Source organism: Zootoca vivipara, chromosome 6 (genome assembly GCF_963506605.1).
Source record: "Zootoca vivipara chromosome 6, rZooViv1.1, whole genome shotgun sequence".
NCBI lineage: Eukaryota > Metazoa > Chordata > Lepidosauria > Squamata > Lacertidae > Zootoca > Zootoca vivipara.
Genome location: NC_083281.1, coordinates 20,446,655 through 20,467,886, shown reverse-complemented (window position 1 = coordinate 20,467,886; position 21,232 = coordinate 20,446,655). Strand labels below are relative to the sequence as shown.

The 21,232-nt window shown below is 48.7% G+C and overlaps 1 protein-coding gene across 2 annotated transcripts in view; it reads left to right on the top strand.

Moving 5' to 3' along the window:
* Nucleotides 1-502: 502 nt before the first annotated feature.
* Nucleotides 503-21,232, top strand: part of AXL (AXL receptor tyrosine kinase) — a 62,680-nt gene continuing 41,950 nt past the window's right edge. For both annotated transcript variants that reach the window (XM_035117287.2, XM_035117286.2), the window contains exons 1-4: nt 503-1,342; nt 13,746-13,944; nt 18,271-18,371; nt 19,576-19,758. In XM_035117287.2, the coding sequence (XP_034973178.2) occupies nt 1,270-1,342; nt 13,746-13,944; nt 18,271-18,371; nt 19,576-19,758 (556 nt within the window). In that variant the 5' untranslated portion in view covers nt 503-1,269. The remainder of the gene's footprint in view (nt 1,343-13,745; nt 13,945-18,270; nt 18,372-19,575; nt 19,759-21,232) is intronic.

Here is a 21,232-nt window from a genome sequence, read left to right as displayed (position 1 = left end):
GGGTGTACGGTATGCAAAATGAACCACGGAAAGAGAAGTAGGGAAGTCATTGATTTAAGGTTGTAGAAATGAAAGTTTTGAAATGTAATTTAGAAAAAAATTTAAAATTATACATATATATAGTTTCCATTGAGACCTATGCATACCTTAGCTGTCCAAAAGTACAGCACACCAGCCTTTAAGGTGCCCCAGGACTCCCCCCCCCAACCTTTAGGAATGACAGCTATACCTCTGGGATGAGTTCTCACAAGTTTGGAAAACTTAAGCTGCAGCCAAGCCTTGGGATGGCTTTCTCTAGGATCAGCAGTTCCCAGTTCCACCCTGCCAATCTCTGTGCAAAATGCACCCATATTTTCTCACTTCCCCCTTTTTTGGGGGGGGGGAGAATGTGGGTGCTTGTAACTTTAAGAAAAGTCTTTTCTCTCCCCCCCTCCCTCTCTCTTCTGTTCCTCTCCTCCCATTAACCCTGCTTGGGCTGGATGGAATTTTCACACACCCTTCCCTTTTTCTCTCTTGCCCCCTCCTTCCCTTTCAATTTGCTAATCTCTCAAGCCTCTGTTCTTCTCCCAAACAATTTTTCAGCAGTGTGTAGGAGTGGGTGAGTCAGGGACAGAGCAAAGAAAAAGGGGAAGGGACTTTCCCCCCTTCCACTGCTTTTCTCTGTTATTTTTTTTGGAGAAGTCAGCTTTTTTGGAAAGCGGGAAGCGCTTTGGAGAAGTTGACCGGGCAAGTTTTGTTATGATACCCCTTGCTATAGATGTAGACATCATCAAATTTGCTTCGGAAGCCAGAGCAGAAAGAGCAAGGGATTGGCAAAGCATGGAAAGGGGGGGGAATCAGGTGCAAGTTTTGAAAGGCTGCTGAGGCGCAAGAGAGTAGGAAATCAACGCTCAAAGTGGCAAGTCAAGCCAAACTTAAGCTGGAAATTTGAAGGAAAGAACATTTTATTGGCATTCTTTTATTTTTGTGATACAGACAAATGTTTCGAGCTGGGAAATTATTCTGAATTTCCACAAGGAGTTTTTTTTTTAAATAAAAAAGTTTGGATCCAGCCGTTCTCCTGGGTACTGACTTCACCGAAGATTTCGTCACTTGTTTTTGGGATTCGGCTCCAGCGGCAACCTTCTCCTTCGTCTTTTTAAACTTCTCAGCGAACTTGGGAGATATTTGAGAGTTAAACTGTCCCTGCCTCTTCCTGGGCTCCTCTGCCAATGAGCCCCTAGAGTTTTTGGGGAGCTGGGATTTGTTGGGGGACTTCAGTTTTGGAAAATGGGTCAACTTGGCCGATCTTTTCTCTCCTGCCTGCTGGCTTTGTGGATAAGTATCGGCAACGCACAGGAAGGTAAGTGAATATTTGTGTGTTTCAGGGCGAAACCAGCTACACAACATGGGCATCTGGTCAGGGGCGAGCGACAGATCTAGGGTACCAAGACTGATGTGATGGGTAAATTGTTGGGTGTGGACCAGGGAGAGACTGGTCCGAATGCCCACTGGGCAGCGATGCTGACTGAGAGCCAAGTGGCCATAACTCAGCCTCAACTTACACCGCAGGGTTGTTGTCAGGGTGAAATAAGGCCAGATCTCTCTATAGACAGGATGCTCACGAAATGTTTCTTTGGCCAAGTGGCTACCTCTCAATGTGACCTGGTCTCTCCTTCGTCAGAGGTCCTTAAGCAGAGGTTGGATGGCCATCTGTCATGGATGCTTTAGTTGTGATTCCTGCATTGCAGGGGGTTGGACTAGATGACCCATGGGGGTCCCTTCCAACTCTATGATTTTACGATTCCTAGGGTGGTTGTGAGCGCCATCAAACACTATACCCGCACGGTGCGACCACCTGAAATCATGGGAGGAAAGATGACATGATAAATATTGACTATTAAGCCGGTTTGTGTAAATGAGAAGCCCCCCAATTTTCCTCACAACAGCCCTGTGAGGTAAATTGGGCTCAGGGCCACCCTGTGGGCGTTTGTGGCCGACTGAGAACAGGATTTGAGCCTACTCTCTCCGCAACACCCGGCTGCCCCTCAAAACAGAGAGAGACAGATGCACAATGGGATTTCTTCAAAACAGGCGGTCTCCCTTTCATCCCCAAGTCTGGTGACTGTGTGGGCTGGTGATTCAGTCCTCCATCCTGCGCCAGCTTTCTGAAGGGCCTCAGCCTCCAGGAATGTCTCCCTTCTCCAGGTGTCCCCAGCTGGGCCACATCAGTCACTGCTTCTCGATCTCGGCCTCCCTGGAGTCGCCTCTGAGTTTACAGAGGAAACCTGATTCTTTTTGGACTCTGGGAAGACTAATACAAGCAAAAACAGCTATTGTAACTAGAGCTGGGGTATAACTTTGATGCTGTCAGGTGGGTCCCTTGAGAAGCCTCTCTGATTGTGTGGATCCGTGGTTTTGGGTTTTAGGGTCAGCACTAAGCTCCAGCCCTGACCCCACAAATCACTTGCTGTTATTCCACTGATTTTCATATTCCAGAGTGATAGTTGTCTCACTCTCTCTTGTGGCAAAAACAACCGAGAGCCCTGTGGCACCCACCAACAAATTTATTATGGCATAAGCTTTCGCGGAGTTAGTTGCAACTCAGAATAACGCTCTGTGCATCTCGCGAAGTGGACTGTGGTTTATCGGAACTTATGCTATCCTAAATTTGTCAGTCTTTAAGGTGCTGCAAAGACTTCTTGTTATATTGATGTTGGTAGCGTTTGCAGAGTCCGTAAGCAAAATTAACAGGTCTCTGCCCCAAGGGGTCCTCAAATTACATTTTGACGAGGTTTGGTGAGTGTGTGGAGGGGAAAGGAAAGGGCAATAAGAAAGTTGATGTGTACCTGGAGTTTTAAATTGCAATTAAAAAGAAAAGAAAAGAAAGGGCAATAAGAAATGAACTGAGCAAACACAGGTCCCTATACCCAGAATGAATTTCCGTTGGGAATGAGAATGGAATGCTTAATCTAAAGACTTCATGGGAAAAGGTAACATTATGAGGAAGGATTTGAAGGAAAATCATGAGAAGTGGAATTGCTTAGGTATTTGGAGAGGCTGTATTGAAAGTGACTCGGGAACTGCAACTAATCCAGAATGTGGCAGTTAGACTGGTGACTGGGAACGGCAGCCGGAACCATATAATACCAGTCCTAAAAGAGCTGCATTGGCTCTCAGTACGTTTCCAAGCACAATTCAAAGTGTTGGTGCTGACCTTTAAAGCCCTAAACGGCCTCGGTCCAGTATACCTGAAGGAGCGTCTCCACCCCCATCGTCCAGCCCGGACACGGAGGTCCAGCACTGAGGGCCTTCTGGTGGTTCCCTCACCACGAGAAATTAAGATACAGGGAACCAAGCAGAGGGCCTTATTGGCAGCGGCACCCACATTGTGTAATACCCTTCCATCTGATGTCAAGGAGATAAACAACTATATGGTTTTAAAAGACATATGAAGGCAGCCCTGTACAGAGAGGTTTTTTTTAATGCCTGAGGTTTTTTTAATGTTAGTATTTTGATGGAAGTTGCCCAAAGTGGCTGGGGCAACCCAGTCAGATGGGCGGCATGTAAATAATCAGTGGTGATATCTGTGATAATACATTGAGAGAATATGCTCAAGATCTCTTAACACAGACAGACAGTTGGATCAGCCCAAGGAGGCCCAATCTAGTCCAACATCCTGTTCTCGCAGTGGCCAAATGAGAACCCCAAAAAGCTGAGCCTGAACACAACATCACTCTCCCAATTTTTGATTCCCTGCATTCTGCCTCCGACAGTGGAGGGAGAACATAGCCTTTGTGGTTTCTATCAATGGGTTGCACCTGTAGCCCACTTTCTTTTTCAAGAGAGGGTTGTCAACATGTGCTTAAAGGGGATTTCCTTCCCCTCGTTGGATGATGCAGATTTTCCAATTTATGCCGGAGATTGGGATTCATACCAGAAAGAATGCTGATACTTGCCTTATTACTCAGAACCAAATGGGCGTGGTCTTGTTTTCTCCGTTAAAGGGGCATTAGATTCTGAATGGTGAAATGGAAGTTGCAAAACAGCTGTATAAGACAAACCACCTAGAATCTCGTCGGGCAAAACAACACAATGATTTGCTACATGCCGTCTTTCTCTGACACCACCCATGTCGTTGTACTCCCTGCTGAATAAAATCTGGGGAAACTACACTTTCTTGGGCTATACAAATAATTGCTAGCATAGATTATGTTCTTCACTCCACCCATGAGACTTCGCTGAAAGAGCGGGAGGAATTTTACTGTTCTTTTGCAACCCTAGTTGTACGTTAGGTTGGTCAAAGCGGAACTAATCGGTGCCTTTGAGTTCGTGACTCTGGGAGGAGGGTGCAAAACTGGAATCATCTGAAATATTTGCTAGGAAATGGGTGCGTTTGGCAGAACATCTCAGGTTCCAGGTAGAATGAGGAGCCAAGTCGCTTTCTTTGTGTTTAGCCATAGGGTATAGCAAGATGAAACTGTTGGCTGGCCTCACCCAGAAGTGACAGGGGTTGTGATTAACTGCAACGTACCCTGCCCAATGTTGGACCAAGGGGCCACCTGTACAATTAACAGCCAACATTCCGCCAGTTTTCCTCTACTGCTGTCTCAGAAAGCACCGCTCTGTGGGTGGTATATAAATCTCGGCAGGTTAATCATACAGAAGTTATTTCAAACAATATAGCAGGCAGTGCTATTGTTCTAGAAAAAGAGGTTGCTGGAACTCGCAATGAACACACCTCCCTTGACCTCTTATAATGGCAACCTGAGAGGTGCCGGAAGTGAGTTCCTGTGAGCTCTGGCCGCAGGTCACCCTGTGTGTAAGCACAAAGAGTAGGGTGAAAATGTCCCTGTGTGGTAGTCCATCATACAAAGGGTGCTGCAACTCATAGCTCTGTACGCTGTGGTTCACCACAGTACTTCAGCAGCTTGGCTGATGCCACAGATTCTGGATCATTTGATGATAGTCATGGTTTCCCCCAAAGAATTCTGGGAGCTGTAGCTTGCGAAGGGTGCTGAGAGTTGACCAGGAAACCGCTGTTCCACTCCCAGAGCTACAAGTTGCAAAATTGTCTGGGATAACTAATGAGACTCTTAAATCTCAGGGTCGTGGGTTCGAGCCCCACATTGGGCAAAAGATTCCTGCATTGCAGGGCTTTGGGCTAGAGCTAGACGACCCTCGTGGTCCCTTCCAACTCAACGTTTCTATGATTCCCTAGGAAGAGAAGGATTGGTTGTTAAACCGCTCTGGGGAATGTAGTTCTGTTGGAAGTGGCGTCCTTCTCTAAATGTATGGGGTGAATATGGCCCCAGTCTTCCTTACCCAGGTTTGTGGAGGGGATGGATTTGAAACATTAAAAGTTCACGGAAATACTGGGGGCAAGCCTTCCCAAACTTCTTGCCCTCTCGGTGTTCTGGATGACAAACCCCTGACCATTGGCCGCAGGAGTTGCAGTCTACCAACAATTGAAGGGGGGGGCAACCAGGCTAGGGAAGGCTGATCATGACAAGCCTGCAGCAGCAATCAAATCTGGATCCGTGTTCACATCTTTCAGCCAGCTTGCGAACATTAAGCTTAAAAACCAGCTCCTTTTGGGACGAAGAATGTCGGCATCATAGAGGAGCAACAGCCTCTCCCTAAGCCAGAGCGTTTCAGAAATAGATTTTAAGGAGGCGCCAAAATGCTCTGGAAATCGGAAACAATTGTGTGTCGGATTTGCTGCAACCCAGTCAAGTGGGGAAGTGAATGTGAAGGCCTGCCTCTTTCCTCCTACATGGGGAGGATACCTGAGTTTACCGCAGCCACTCCCCTTATGCACATTCCTTTGGTGGAATGAAATCTTGTAGACTGGAAGCTTAATGTGAAGGGAAGACAACAATCCCAGGGCTCTTCTGCACTGTTGTCAAATGTGTGGAGTAAGCTTTCCTATGAATTCTGCTGCTGGGGGAGACTCTTGAGAGTCCCATGGACTGCAGGAAGATCAAACCTATCCATTCTGAAGGAAATCAGCCCTGAGTGCTCCCTGGAAGGACAGATCGTGAAGCTGAGGCTCCAAGACTTTGGCCACCTCATGAGAAGTGAAGAATCCTTGAAAAAGACCCTGATGTTGGGAAAGATGGAGGGCACTAGGAGAAGGGGACGACAGAGGACGAGATGGTTGGACAGTGTTCTTGAAGCTACGAACATGAGTTTGACCAAACTGTGGGAGCCAGTGGAAGACAGGAGTGCCTGGTATGCTCTGGTCCATGGGGTCACAAAGAGTCGGACACAACTAAACGACTAAACAAAAACAAAAGCTTTCCTTAATTCTCTTAATTCTCTGGTGCCCATATGGCATTCTCCTCTGAATCACTGCCTTCCCACCCTTTCCAGTCCAGGTTTTCTCACACTAGGGATACTCGGAAAAGGAGAGGGTGGGAGATAATCCAGATTGTGGGGCAGGGAAGTGTGGGAAGGCAGTGTGTGTGTTTTTTTGGGGGGCAGAGAACTAATGGAGGTAATAGGCAGCTTACGCTTCATGTTAAACAACAGTATGGATGGGACTCGGGAGCAAGCAGAGCTTGAACTGTGTGAATATATGTTTTAAGACACTGGCTATATCATACGTAGCCTACAATAGCTGCATTTGTACTAGCTTAGATGGCTTAAAAAAACAAACCCACCACAATTAGATGTTCAAGGAGCAGCAATTAGCTGTGAGATCTCAGTGGAACCTCCATGATCGCAAGCAGGCTATCTCTGAACAGCAGGAGCAGGGAGCCAGCAGCGAGGGGAGGCCGAGACTTTCATGTTCTGCCTACAAAGTTGCCAGGAGCAACATTCTGGCAGAAATGCAGGGCTAGGTGGCCTTTTGGAGTGATGTGGCAGGGCCAGCTGCATGCCGGCAATTTAGCACGCCCAACCTGTGGCCTGGTTTGGGAGGAGTTACACGGTGCTGCCCTCCTACAAGAGGGAAAGAAAGCCACATATTTGAGCCTACTAATCCCAGATGCATCCACGGAGGCCAATACGGGCTGCTGAGAACAAAGCAGTGGTTCCTTTGCACATGCCCAGAGACACTCTGCTGTTTACTGTGGCTTTATATACTGTATGTTAAAGGACTGAGAAGGATTAGGCCCTGGGAAAGAGGTTTTATCTCCCTCCTTAGGCTGCCACCTTTTACTGGATAAAGCCGCTATCCTTTTAACTATTTGGCCACCTTTTCATTGAAATATATGTGAGCCTCATTTGCAAGTACACCTGCTCTGTTGCCTCACCGAGGCTGGGTTTAGAGTTGCTAACTAACCTGGACAAAACTAGCAGCCTGTAGACCGTGTTGTTTTTGAAGGCGCAGGAGCCAGGCCTGCAAAGGGACTTTGGCAACCCTATCCGTGATAGAGGCCAGAGGAAAGATTTGAGCTAACTGGGAGGATCTGCCTTCCTCTGCTCCACTCTCCCAATTAACTTCCATCTCCAGGGGCTGCCCTATGACACCATCAGGGCCCCACCCTTAGGTTTCACTGTTTGGGGCTTGAAATCTCAAGATCTGGGCTGCTCTTGACCTGGCAAGCCTAGCCAGCACTGCCTGTTAGCACTGCCTGATGGGAGTTGTAGTCCAAAACCTCCAGTGGGTACTACTGGGGCAATCTTTGGGGCTTGGAACCGGATTTTTGGGGGGCGGGACAGGGGCTGCCGCTGGTGCCAGAGGGAGCAGTGATAGAGCGAGACCGCCTCTCTGTAACAGAGGTTTGAGTTCTCGCTGCAGTACTTGGCTCAAAAGGGAGGCAAATGGTCTCCAACCTAGGCGTCATGTGCCAACTTTTTCTCCCTGGGGCTAGGAGAGGCGGGCTTGTTTACATCATTCACTCAGTGAGGTCATAGAGTTGAAAGGGCCATGCAATCCACCCTTGTGTGGCTCCACTTGGGCTCTCTTCCCTGCTTTGGCAAGTTGGAGCAGGGCCTTTTAGTGCGGAACAGCTTCCCTGTTGAAATGCAGCAGGCCCCCACGATTTCCACTTTCCAGAAACAATTGCAGCCGTTCTCGTTTGGACAAGCTTTTCCAGCTAAACGAAAAGGTCTCTGCCTAAGCTGTTTATTTTGTATTATTTTTTTAAAAAAACCTATATCTACTTTCTTGTACTCTTTTGAAACTGTTTTCAGTTGCTCCTATTGTACCCGCATGAGGCTCATCGGAAAGACAATTCATGAATGAAAGTACCTGTAATAATAAAAATCAGTGCTTTTTTTTCTGGGGGGTATGCAGGGGTACGCATTCCTTGTCCTAAACATTTTGTGAATCTAAGTTTGGCCAAGTTGAGGGGCAGTATTTCAATATGAGTAGGAAAATGTAACCCTAAACATTTTTTTAGAGAAAAAGCACTGTTGATGATGATGATATGATATGCTTCATCCAAATGCCTCCAGAAAGGGCTGTCAGATGCCAACCCCAATATAGCGTCATTGACACAGTTGGCGCTTTTGAGAATAATCCGAAAAGACAGGTCCCTGCCCCAACATGCTTACAATCAATCTTGAAGAAAAGAAAGAAAACACGACCAGGATGAGGGACATGGGCGTAGCCAGAATGTCACTGCATTCTTCTCTGTTAGACCAGGATCCAATTTGGGTCTCTTGGCATAGAAGAATATTCCTCCCCGCTCTCCCTTCCCCATCCTTCCTAGAGAAAGCAGCGTGAGGCTCAAGAGTGAGGCCTGGGTTTCTTCCAAGTACGCAACTTTTGTTTCTCAGGCCCTGGAATGTGTCCCTCATTCCTCAAGGGTTAACGGCGGCTGCGGGGCAGGATATTCTCAGACTGGATTTATGTGCTGGCCGCTCCACCTCCTCTGTTCCACACACATATGCATCATCTAGTGGTGTATATTTTATGTCCCATGTGCCGCTCTCGCTCTTTGCCCTCGAAGCGCCACAGAGATTCTCCACCCTTGCTTTGCAGCTGAGGGAGATCGGCCCTCCCGAAATTAGAATATGCTCTCGCTTAGCGTGGAAGATTGACCATATCGGTTTATAAAGGAACATTTTATTCGTACACATACCCCTAAACATTTTGTGAATCTAAGTTTGGCCTCACTGAAGGGGGTAGTATTTCAATATGAGTAGGAAAATGAGAGTACCCCTAAACATTTTTTTTAGGGGGGAAAAGCACTGATTTTATCTATGAAGCTTAGGGTTGTCCGTGGACCACATTTTGGGGGTCCCTGCTCTATCGTTCTGTCTCACATTTACCAGAGTTTACGTCTGATACGCTTGTCTTCATCCCTGGAATTGGGGTGTGTGATGCTGCTTTGGGGGGGGGTGTTTACATGGCTGGAGGAAGGGTGAAGCAGACCCCCTTCCTCTCTTCCCCACTGACCATTTCCCCATTGGCCTCCACCAGAAAAACAGGCTTGGGGGGAAACCTGTTTTTGCCATTGCAACAATCGGTTTAGGCCTCGCCGAAGCAAATCCCTCTTTGCCTAACCTGACACTGCAAAAATTGGGGTGGTGTGGCCCCATGTATTCATACCCCGCAAGTTTCCCAGAAAAAAAAAGGGACATCCCGTTTTGTCGTGCAAGAGCACAACAACCTCACACAATTTCATTTTGGGGCACAGTGAAAGCACTTTTTTGGGGGGGTCTCTGTGATCTCACATGGGGAGCATGCTTGGGAAGATGCGCATCCTGGTTTTGGGATATATACACATATGTACATAGAAACAAGAGATCAAAGATGGCGTCCTTGCTGCCTTTGGGCTCTTGACCTGGTGCTTGCAACAAGGAGATTGCAACCCCTTAAACCAGGCATCCCCAAACTTCGGCCCTCCAGATGTTTTGGACTACAATTCCCATCATCCCTGACCACTGGTCCTGTTAGGTAGGGATCATGGGAGTTGGAGGCCAAAACATCTGGAGGGCCGCAGTTTGGGGATACCTGCCTTAAACTGTCATTGAAACGGTGTGGCAGAGTGATTTCCCATCCTTTCACTTCGCAGACGGTGAGAGAAAAGGAAGGAGGCGGTGAAACTGGAATTGGATGAGGGAGTCCCCCTGCCCCCCCCCCCGCCATTCAAGGCTCCCACAGTGTTGGTTGTTGCTTCACGATAGAGAAACATAAAAGAGCTTTTCCTGGCATCAACAGGATTGCTGCCCCATAAATCTGTTTATTTGCAGCATTCCTCTTGGTGCATAGTATTGGTTCAGTTCGGCTGCATGTGGGTGGTTTGGTTCTCCCCGCGCCAGTTTAATCAAACCCTGGGCAGAGTGAATCCGTTTTATCCCGGCAAACTTTTGATGTTTTTTGTGTGCTTGGTTTCAACCGCTGACCCTTAGCCAATGCGCTTTATTGTCGTCGAGTTTCTGAAATCGCCGTTTGAAATGCTGCATGCTGCCCTGGGCGGGGTTTTTTTTTGTGCTAGAAGGGTGGGGTAGAATTTTTTTTAAAAAAACCCATGTATTTCTGCCAACAAGAAACTTATCTGATTTACTTTATGGGTTTGGGGGGGATAATAAAGGCCTAAGAAAAATATAACCACAACAAATATATAACTGGAGTGGTCCTAAGGCAAGAGAAGGGCAAGTTTTCTACACCTTTAATATTTATGGAGGGGATTTCAACAGGTGTAGCTTGTCAAGCAAGTTATAGCACACCTGCTGTGAAATCCCCTACACAACTATTAAAGGTATAGGAGCGCTATTCTCCCCCTTTCCTTTCCCCCCATGCAGCTGCCCTCGTATGTTGTTGTTGTTTAGTCGTTTAGTCGTGTCCGACTCTTCGTGACCCCATGGACCATAGCACGCCAGGCACTCCTGTCTTGCACTGCCTCCCGCAGTTTGGTCAAACTCATGTTCGTAGCTTCGAGAACACTGTCCAACCATCTTGTCCTCTGTCGTCCCCTTCTCCTAGTGCCCTCAATCTTTCCCAACATCAGGGTCTTTTCCAAGGATTCTTCTCTTCTCATGAGGTGGCCAAAGTATTGGAGCCTCAGCTTCACGATCCGTCCTTCCAGGGAGCACTCAGGGCTGATTTCCTTAAGAATGGATAGGTTTGATCTTCTTGCAGTCCATGGGACTCTCAAGAGTCTCCTCCAGCACCATAATTCAAAAGCATCAATTCTTCGGCGATCAGCCTTCTTTATGGTCCAGCTCTCACTTCCATACATCACTACTGGGAAAACCATCGCTTTAACTATACGGACCTTTGTCGGCAAGGTGATGTCTCTGCTTTTTAAGATGCTGTCTAGGTTTGTCATTGCTTTTCTCCCAAGAAGCAGGCGTCTTTTAATTTCGTGACTGCTGTCACCATCTGCAGTGATCAAGGAGCCCAAGAAAGTAAAATCTCTCACTGCCTCCATTTCTTCCCCTTCTATTTGCCAGGAGGTGATGGGACCAGTGGCCATGATCTTGGTTTTTTTGATGTTGAGCTTCAGACCATATTTTGCGCTCTCCTCTTTCACCCTCATTAAAAGGTTCTTTAATTCCTCCTCGCTTTCTGCCATCAAGGTTGTGTCATCTGCATATCTGAGGTTGTTGATATTTCTTCCGGCAATCTTAATTCCGGCTTGGGATTCATCTAGTCCAGCCTTTCGCATGATGAATTCTGCATATAAGTTAAATAAGCAGGGAGACATATATGCCCTATTATATGACATATATGATCCATAGGGTCCCTTCCAACTCTACAATTCTATGATGGTGATGATAATGACATATCATCATCACATATATGACATATTCTGCCCTCGTATATCCAGGAGATTTGAAAGTAATCAGGGTGGAGCTTAAATCTGTTCTGTTGAATTGACTGGAGATGTGGGAAGAGAAGCTTCACCTGTTGAATTTCTGCCACTAGGCCATAATGGCAGAAGCCCAACAGGTGAAGCTTTACTGTAAAGGTAATAAGGGTTGTTTTTTAAGAATCAGAATAACCCTGCCACCCCACCCTGCGGGCCTCCAAGCTTGCAGAGAGTTTGCTTCTCTGCCCTGGCCCACACTAGGGCTTGCGTGGGGTTTTGTTCGATGGGCCAGGGAATTATAAGAACCGTCATTAAGTGGGTGGGGCTGGTGCAGCTGCTGTCCCTTGGCAGCTGGTGACGGAGAGGCGAGGAGAGTCATCGTCCGCAGCCAGCCTGGCCAGCCAGATCTGAACGTCACCGTTCCCTCCTGCTGCCCCAAATTGGCACATTACAGAAGACAAGGTTTGCAAAAGGGGAAAAAGAAGAAGGAAAGTTATGCTAAAGGGTTGCCAACTTTTAAAACTAGCGCGTGCTCCTGCTCCTTGAAGCAGCCAGGTGATCTGCCACAGACGATAGCAGGTGGCAAATTGATAAGAGTTTTAAAATATTAAGTGAGATGTGTGTGTCTGTGTATGTATGATAGTTAGTTAATTAATTAATCAATCTTTGTCTCCAGGCTTTCTTGTTGATTTCTGCAACCCAGACTCCTGCTACTGGCAGTCGAGCTGGCTTGAGTTCCCTTCCCCCCCCCCTGGTCAGTGGCTATCCCTTTAAATAATATTCATAGCCTAATTTGACCCAGAGCTCGGACCCTACTGAACTGTTCTGCGATGCCAAAGCACAGCCCTTGGAATATATTAAGTAATAAGAGAGTGAGGCATCTTGTGGGTTTCTGAGCATGTGCAGTGCATTTTTCCCTTTACGCAACCAAACTCCTGGAGTGTGGCGATGAGAGCCATGCTTTCCAGGTCGGAAGTTGTTCATTCTCAGGCCTACTTCAGCCCAAACGCCCTTCCCTTGTAGCAGGACTCAATTTTATTTTATTTAAAATTGCAGGACACCCCCCCCCGGATTTGGGGGTGGGCAGACAACGGCAAGGTTAAACGAGCTTAAAACCTGGTTTCAGTGAATATAGGTTCTGGGTATGGGCTAATACCTGGGAACTTTGTGGGAATTGGAAAAGGGGACAATTATCATCATTATCATCACCATCATAGAATTGTAGAGTTGGAAGGGACCCTATGGATCATCTAGCCCACCCCCTGTAATGCAGGGATATGCAGCTGTTCCATACGGGGTTCGAACCTGCAACCTTGGGGTTATATCAGCACCACTCTGTATCCAATATTATTCTTACTTTAATTTTTTTACTTGCCCTTCACAACATGGTCCCGGGGAGATTTTAAAAATTCAGAGGAGCCAGTGTCACATAGTGGTTAGATTGTTGGACTCTGACCTGGGAGACCAGGGTTCAAATCCCCACTCGGCCATGGAACTTACTGGGTGGCCTTGGGCCTGCCATAGTCTCTCAGCCTAACCTACCTCGCAGGGTTGTTGTGAGGATGAAATGGGGTGCAGGAAAGCTTTGGGGCTCCATGAATGCCACTTTGATCTCCTTAGTGCAGGCATGGCCAAACTTGGCCCTCCAGCTGTTTTGGGACTACAACTCCTATCATCCCTAGCTAACAGGACTAGTGGTCAGGGATGATGGGGATTGTAGTCCCAAAACAGCTGGAGGGCCAAGTTTGGCCATGCCTGCCTTAGGGGAAAGGTGGGCTATTGATGCGAAAGGCCGGCAGATAGTAGATAAATAGCTATGAAAATCAGGTTGAAACAATGTCGTAGGGTGGGTCCTAAAATATATACATCTCAGGTGTCTGGTGCTTATTAAAGAGGCAGGTATTCAGTGTGCAGCAGAAACTGCACAACGAAGGTAGACTCCCATTGGCTGGACTCCCCTTGTTATTTCTATCCTAGACCCATCCCTATGTCTCATTTTCCTTCTGCACAATGCCGTCATCTGGTGCTTCAATGCCATCTCTTTCTCTCCTCCAGCCGTCGTCTTCCAAGAGAGCCCTTCGAACCTGACATCTTCCTTGGGCAAGGACATCAAGCTTTTGTGCTCCGCCCTTTCCCTTGGTGAACCGCCTGAGATCAGTTGGCTGCGGGACGGAGCCGCCCTGGACTTGGCCGACAGTAACCAGGTGCAGTTTCCCTTGGACGATGAAGAGTGGGTGACCACCAGCGAATTGAGGTGAGCACCTTGCACCCCAAAGGCCAGCAGGTGGGCTGGCGGGCTCAGCATTGGGAAGATCTAGCGGTCTTAGTGGACCGCAAGCTTAGCACAAGTCAACAGTGTGATGCAGCAGTAGCAGCAGCAAAAAAAGAAGCAGCCAGGGCTATTCTAGGCTGCATCAACAGAAGTTTAGCGATCAAGGGAAGTCCTAGTCCCGCTCTGTTCTGCCTTGGTCAGACCACGCCTGGAGTCCTGTGTCCAGTTCTGGGCACCACAATTTAAGAAGGATATTGACAAGCTGGAAGGTGGGCAGAGGAGGGTGACCAAGATGGTCAAGGGTCTGGAAACCAAGCCTTATGAGGAACGGTCAAGGGAGTTGGGTGTGTTTAGCCTGGAGAAGAGGAGACCGAGAGGAGACATGAGAGCCATCTTCAAATGTCTAATGGGCTGTCACATGGAATATGGAACTAGCTTGTTTGCTCCTGCTCTGGAGGATAGAACTCGAACCAATGGATTCAAGTTACAAGCCGACTAAACAGGGACGTCTTTACCATTGGGCGTAGTGGCGCGGAGAGCCAGGGCGCCAAGCAGTGGAGGGCACTAGGCGGAGAGTCTGGGGAGGGGAGAGCAGGGAGGTAAGCAAGGCGGAGCGGGGGTTTGGTGCCTGCACGCCTCGAGCACCCTTCGGAGGCGGGAAGGCTCCAGACGCTTTCCTGCAGTCCGGAGCTCTCTCCGCTGGCTTCGCGACACACCACCTCCTCGGCTGCGTGGTGTGTGCTTGCATCCCAAGCTCTGTGCATAATAAATGTGACTCTACCACCGCTCCTCCGTCCACTCTACCTTGAAAGATCCCCGTGCTCGAGGCTACATGCTGCGCCCCTCCCTCCTTCCCCTGCTTCTCCACCGCCTTGCACAGAGCCTGCCTCCTCCCGCTGCCCCCACCACCTCTGCCCCCCTTCACACGAACCACGTTTCCTTCCCCAGTCCGATCTCCTCCCAGTCATGCTCTCTCCTCCCCCCCTTCCTCCCCAAGCAAGGACAGCGAGACTGTGGCTGAGTGAGCGCGCTTCTCTGCTGCAGCGACGTGGACGGCCCAGCTCGCTTCGCCTGTCCCTGCCCGGAAGAGACCCCCGCCTGCCTCCTGTGCCGCCCCCATCGCGCCCGGCTGCCCAGCCCCACACCATGATCCTGCCGCGGGAGCCAATGTCCGGCTGCACACGAGCAGCACAGGGCAGCAGCGTGAGGTTGGATGGCCACCTGTCATGGATGCCAGGCATAAACTTCCATCCTGTCGCCTCTCCCTCGCCTTTTCTCTAAAATGTCCCAAACTCTGCAACCTTTCCCCATGGAGAAGTTGCTCTATCCCTTTGCCCTTTTCAGACCATATTCTGACTCCACAATATCCTTTTTGACGCAAGGCAACCAGAACTGCGCTCTTCATCCAGTCAGTTGCGCAACAGGAGAGAACTGTGCCACAGGGGAGGGGGGGGGAATTGAAGTGATATTGGGTGTTGCCTGTTTGACTTAAACCACGATCCTTGCTTTCCTCCACGTGAAGAGCTGAGCCATCTTCCTTGTGGAGAGATGGGGAGCTGGCTGGCTTTCTCCGAGGGGTATGTGTGTGCCGTGTGTGTGAGAGAGAGAGAGAGACACATTGGGAAATATTTCCAGTTGCTCAACCCCAAAGCAGCATAACTTGGGGGGGGGGGCTGGCAGCTTTCCTCTCCTGCCCTCGCATGACGCTTTTCTCCTCTGCTTCTTTCATTGCCCTTTCGGCTGGCACGCCAGCCAAAGTAGGAACTGAATGGGGATGAAAGGAGCAGGCGCAGCTTCCAGGACCGTGGCCCAAACTGGATGTATGAAGTGATGGATTATCCAAGAGGCAGGCTAAGGGCTTATCCACCCTCCTGCTGCTTCTCTGCTCTGCCCCCCCCAATAACCCAGGGAAAAGGGCTCTTTAGCCCACAATTCCAGTTTTATGTGGATTGACATTTGCTCCAATTTAGCACTAAAGAGTGGGTTTTCCCTGGGAAAGGAGCGGGACCAGGGGGAAGCGGCTTGCACCTGTGTTTTCTAAGCACATGAAGGATGACTCAGTCAGTAGAGCATGAGACTGACCTTGGAGTCAGTCACCATCTCTTAGCCTAACCTACCTCACAGGGTTGTCGTGAGCGGGATATCAAATCCAAACTCCTCCTCTTCTTCTTTTTTCCTCCCCCTCCTCCTCCTCCTCCTCCTCCTCCTCCTCCTCCTCCTCCTCCTCTTCTTCTTCTTCTTCTTCTTCTTCTTCTTCTTCTTCTTCTTCTTCTTCTTCTTCTTCTTCTTCTTCTCCTCCTCCTCCTCCTCGAGATCCTTGGAAGATAAAGGGGGTATATCAATGTAATAAATAGTTATTGTAATAATGGTTCCCATTCTGGTGGTCCACTCCCCAACCCCATGCTCCATCTTACAAATGGTAATGATAATCCATTACTGAAAATAAAGTCCCTATTTTTTTTCCCCTGGGGGAAGCAGGCCTTGTTGTGCAACAGCGCCAAATTCACTGTTACTGTACAAACTCAATTTGCCCATACGTGATTGAATTCCACCCGCAAAATAGCAACAGTCTGGAAGTGCTTTAAATCTCCAACAGTTCCCACGCTTTTTATATATTTTTACTCTGCCTTTGTTTCATTAGCTGCGTGGGCTTTTCAAACTTGTTTCTTTCCTTTCCTAAAAGCTTACACATTCATCTCGAGTTTGATAAACAGCAAAAGACACAATGCTCAGCTGGAACAAACAGAAGGGTTTAAAGAACTTTGTAGAATAAACACACACACACACAAAAACACAAACTAGCACAAGAGTAAGATGCTTTGTTTTGTCTGTTGCTGCTTGTGATGTCCAGGAGGAAACTGGCAGCTGGTATTCAGGCTTCAGGAGTCTGAGGATGGAAGGGGGAAGAATCATGACCTATAAACAAACAACCCAAAACAAACAATTCCTAACCAGCGATAAACAGGGTTATTGGGCCCCTGTACAATATTGGGCCCCTGTACAATTTGCCACAGCTTGCCCTCCAACATTTCTCCAATGGAAATAGGGACGTCCTAAGGGAAAGCTGATCAGAACGTCGGCGGTTCGAATCCCTGCGATGGGGCGAGCTCCCGTTGTTCGGTCCCTGATCCTGCCAACCTAGCAGTTCGAAAGCACGTCAAAGTGCAAGTAGATAAATAGGGACCGCTACAGCGGGAAGGTAAACGGCATTTCCGTGCACTGCTCTGGTTCGCCAGAAGCGGCTTTGTCATGCTGGCCACATGACCCGGAAGCTGTACGCCGGCTCCCTCGGCCAATAACGCGAGATGAGCACCGCAACCCCAGAGTCGGTCACAACTGGACCTAATGGTCAGGGGTCCCTTTACCTTTACCTTTTAAGGGAATGCAGGGCATTCTGAAATCAAATCAGAAACCGGGGCAGCTTTTGTAAACCCTGGAAAACGGGGACATTTGAAGAGTCTGCAATGGCATCCAAGCCGAGTTGAAAATGTTGATTCTGTATGTCCAAATTCTCTTAACAAAGATCTCAAACGCTGTAAGAGGTTTTCGGTGCATATGGGACCCAAGTTTATATCGGTGGATTTTAATGGTCTTACTCATAGTGCGTTTTGTATCCTGATGTTTAATGAAAATGGGCAGTTTTGGACACGCACTCTGTGCATTGCCCCCTGGAGTGAGGCACCCTCGAAGAGAAGGGGTGGGTCAGGGGGGGAGTGGTCTAGATGAACTTTCAGACTGAACCTGAGGGGGAAAGCCCATGGCTCAGGGGCAGAACATTAGTTTTGCATGCAGATGGTCCCAGGTTCGATCCTGGAGAGCCACTCCTAGTCCGTGTAGACAAGGCCAAGCCGGATGGACCAATCATCTGATTTGGTGTAAGGCAACTTCCTGTGCTCCTACCCAGCAGGGCTTTTCTCATGTTCTCATGAGCAGGCCTGGAGCCTAACCTGGTAGTATTCACCTGAGGAAGTGGTCCAGATCAGGAGTAGGAGTTTGTTGGCATCTGTCTGGAGCGAGCCTTTGGGGGTGAAGTCAAACTGTGGGACCTGCTGTGGCTGTTGAGACCGATACGAGTGAGACATGTTTTGTTGCAGCCGGGGCAGATGTAGGCGTCCGATGGATGCACCATGTCGTTGATTCTCTCTGAGCTCATCCCGGCGGTCATTCCTCCTCTGGTCACTTCTATGGATACTCTTCTTTAAGGAGGGATCCCACAATCCTGCTCTCTCTCCTCAGATCAGGAGTGAATCGAAGGCACTGAGAAGCCAAATTAACTCCCTGTGTTGCTCTTCTCCTCTTCCCTGACAGCATCTCTTCTGTTCAGCTCTCAGATATGGGGAACTACCAGTGCGCGGCCTCGGTGAACGGATCCGAAGTCCTCTCTGAAAAAGCCTACCTGAACCTGGAAGGTAAATGCCGTTTTGTCTGAGCACACCGAGAGGATCCACCACAAGGTCGAGGAAAGAAGGTGGCGACAGAGCAAAGAGGCGCTAGAGCCCAAGCTGGTTTTGCAGCCATCTTCTCTTTCTTTAAAAACTTTCCCAATGTGAAAGTTTTGAAGAACGCAAGCACAGCAAGTACTGTAAATATAAATGGAAGCTGTTGTGTCTAGGGTGAGACCTTGGTTCCTTAGCCATAGATGATGACCTTGTGCTAGTGTGTACAAGTGTTTTGGGGTTTCTACTGCAGTTAGCGGAGCCCTAGATAAGACTGGGTTTGAGAGTCACAGCGGAAGCCTGCCAGTGTTGTAGTTTGTGGATTGTTGGGATCTGCGATTGCTGAGAGGGAGAGCGCCTGTGGTGGTGCCTGATTGTAAACTGAATATGTCCCAAGCTGCCAATTAGTTTCTGGGCCCAGTTCAAAGTGCTAGTGGCCTATAAAGCCTTAAATGGCTCAGGACCATAATACTTCAATTTACACCAACCCGGACAATGCACTCATCATCTGAGGCCCTACTTTGTGTGCCTCCTCCAAGAAAGGTTCAGAGGGAAGCAACACAAGAACGGGGCCTTTTCCTGGGTGGCTCCCTGTCTGTAGAATGCTCTCCCCAGGGAGGCTCGCCTGGCACCTTCGTTATATGCCTATAGGCGGCCAGCAAATACATTCCTTTTCAACCTTTTCTACAGCCTTTTGCATGTTTGTAGGAGGGTGGGATATTGTTTTGTTGTTTTGGTTTCAACTATTTACTTGGTTTTTTTTTACCTTGGGTTTTTACCTTGTGACTCGCTTTAATATCTGTGGATAATAATAAATAATAAATAACACAGGTGTGTTAGCAGACATGGAATCTTGAGTGAATGATATTGAGTGAGCAGCATCCTGTTTATTAGGTTTTGATGTTTTATGGATCTGTACCTGTATTGCTTTGTAGACAGTATTTAATTTTGTTTGATTTCCTTTCTGAAAATTAAAAAATTAAAATCACAGCGGCATCAGGGACAAAAAACCCCTCTTCAAAGCTGAATCGGCACAAACAGCAATCTGGGGGAAACCCGAATTGACGTATGCTGCGATTCAGCTTTGAAGAACATCGCATAATCATTTACGCATCATAAGGGAGCCTTCTGTGTCTGCTTGCTGAGTCTCTTCCTTTCCCCCCCTTTTTTTGTCCAGGTCTCCCCTTTTTCACCGAAGAGCCCCAGGATCTGGAGGTCACAGTCAACGCCCCTTTCAACCTCAGCTGCAGGGCTCAGGGCCCCCCAGAACCAGTGCGGGTGATCTGGCTGCAAGACAGCGCCCCCCTTAACTCCTTGAACGACCCGCAGGCACGGACGCCTTCCATACTGGCGTTGAGAGGTGAGTCGCACAGCGGATTACATTTGATTCCTCTTGCTCAGAAAACTACCTTTACAAAAAGAAGTCACATGATCACATCCATACCATACGCCCAAAGCAAAATAAATCCTGGGAACTGTAGTTTGTTGAGGATACTGGGTGTTGGTAGCTACACGGGGTAAACTACAGTTCCCAGGACTTTTCCGGGGAAGCCATGTGCTGTCTGGGAGGTCAGCTATCCGGGGAAATACACATTGGGTGTTTGGGATTGGTCCCCTCTCAATCTCCTCCTTGGGACCAGAGGTTTTGAAATCCATCTGTGGCTTTCTTCCCTCTCGATCCATGGCTTTGCTTTGTGGCTATGCCTTTCCAAGCGGAGTTTAATCTTCTCAGTGCTGGGAACCCTAATTCCTGACATCTGGGTTGCTCTGTATGTGAAGAAGCATACTCTGCACACGCTCCATAGCTCCTTTCCCTGGCTCTGGACCAAGGTGTTGAAAACAGTTTTAGCGCCTAGCTGATGAGGCTCCGATCAAGCTTTTGTTTGCTTCTCCTTTTTCTGTGTCAGGGTGGCTGAGCCAAAAAAACCCGTCCTTTATTTTTCTCTCCATTCCGCTGGCTGCAAAGAGAGAGCCCGGGTTCTCCCCGCAAGCCAGTCCCTCTCTGGCGTTATTGAAGAGCATGGGGCAGGAGGGAAGGGCAGTGAATACAGGACGGGACCCCTATTCTCGCCCTCCATTCAGCCTTGCCTTCGTGAGTGTGCCCCTTTCTCCCCTTCCCTCCATGCTTCACGTCCTTGTTCATTGTCTCGGGTCCCCCCCTCTCTCAAAGCCCCGCTTGTCCCCAGCCCGCAGCTTCCTTTGTTCCCTTTTCTATGCAAGTGGCTGGTTCCCGATGGCTCGGCTGGGGAGGGGGTTTGCTCCGAGCGTGGGAACGGGCCCTGCAAGCGTTGCCAAATGCCAATTGGGCAGTGTGCATGCGTGCATGTGCAAGCTCCGTCTCTTGCCGCTCACGAAAACAACGCTGACCTGTTTCGAGGGTCCAGAGTGCTTCACCCTTGTTCTCTCGGTAACCTTTACAGCACCCCTGTAGGCTGGCCAGATGCATCTCAGCAGGTGTTGCTTCTGCGAGAAGCTATAGCACTTGGCGAAATGCCCTCTGCAAAGATATAGGAGCGCTTGTCCTGCTTTTAATAATAGTATTAATAATTTTATTCTTTGCACCCTGCCCATCTGTCTGGGTTGCCCCAGCCACTCTGGGCGGCTTTCAACGAGTATAAAAGCATAATAAACATCAAACAGTCAAACCATCACAATGCAGGGCTGCCTTCAGATGTCTTCTATATGTCGTGTAGTTATTTATCTCCTTAACATCTGACGGAAGGGCGTTCCACAGGGTGGGTGCCACTACCGAGAAGGCCCTCTGCCTGGTTCCCTGTAGCTACACTTCTTGCAGTGGAAACGGGTGGGCCATGTAGAGATCGGATGAGTATTTC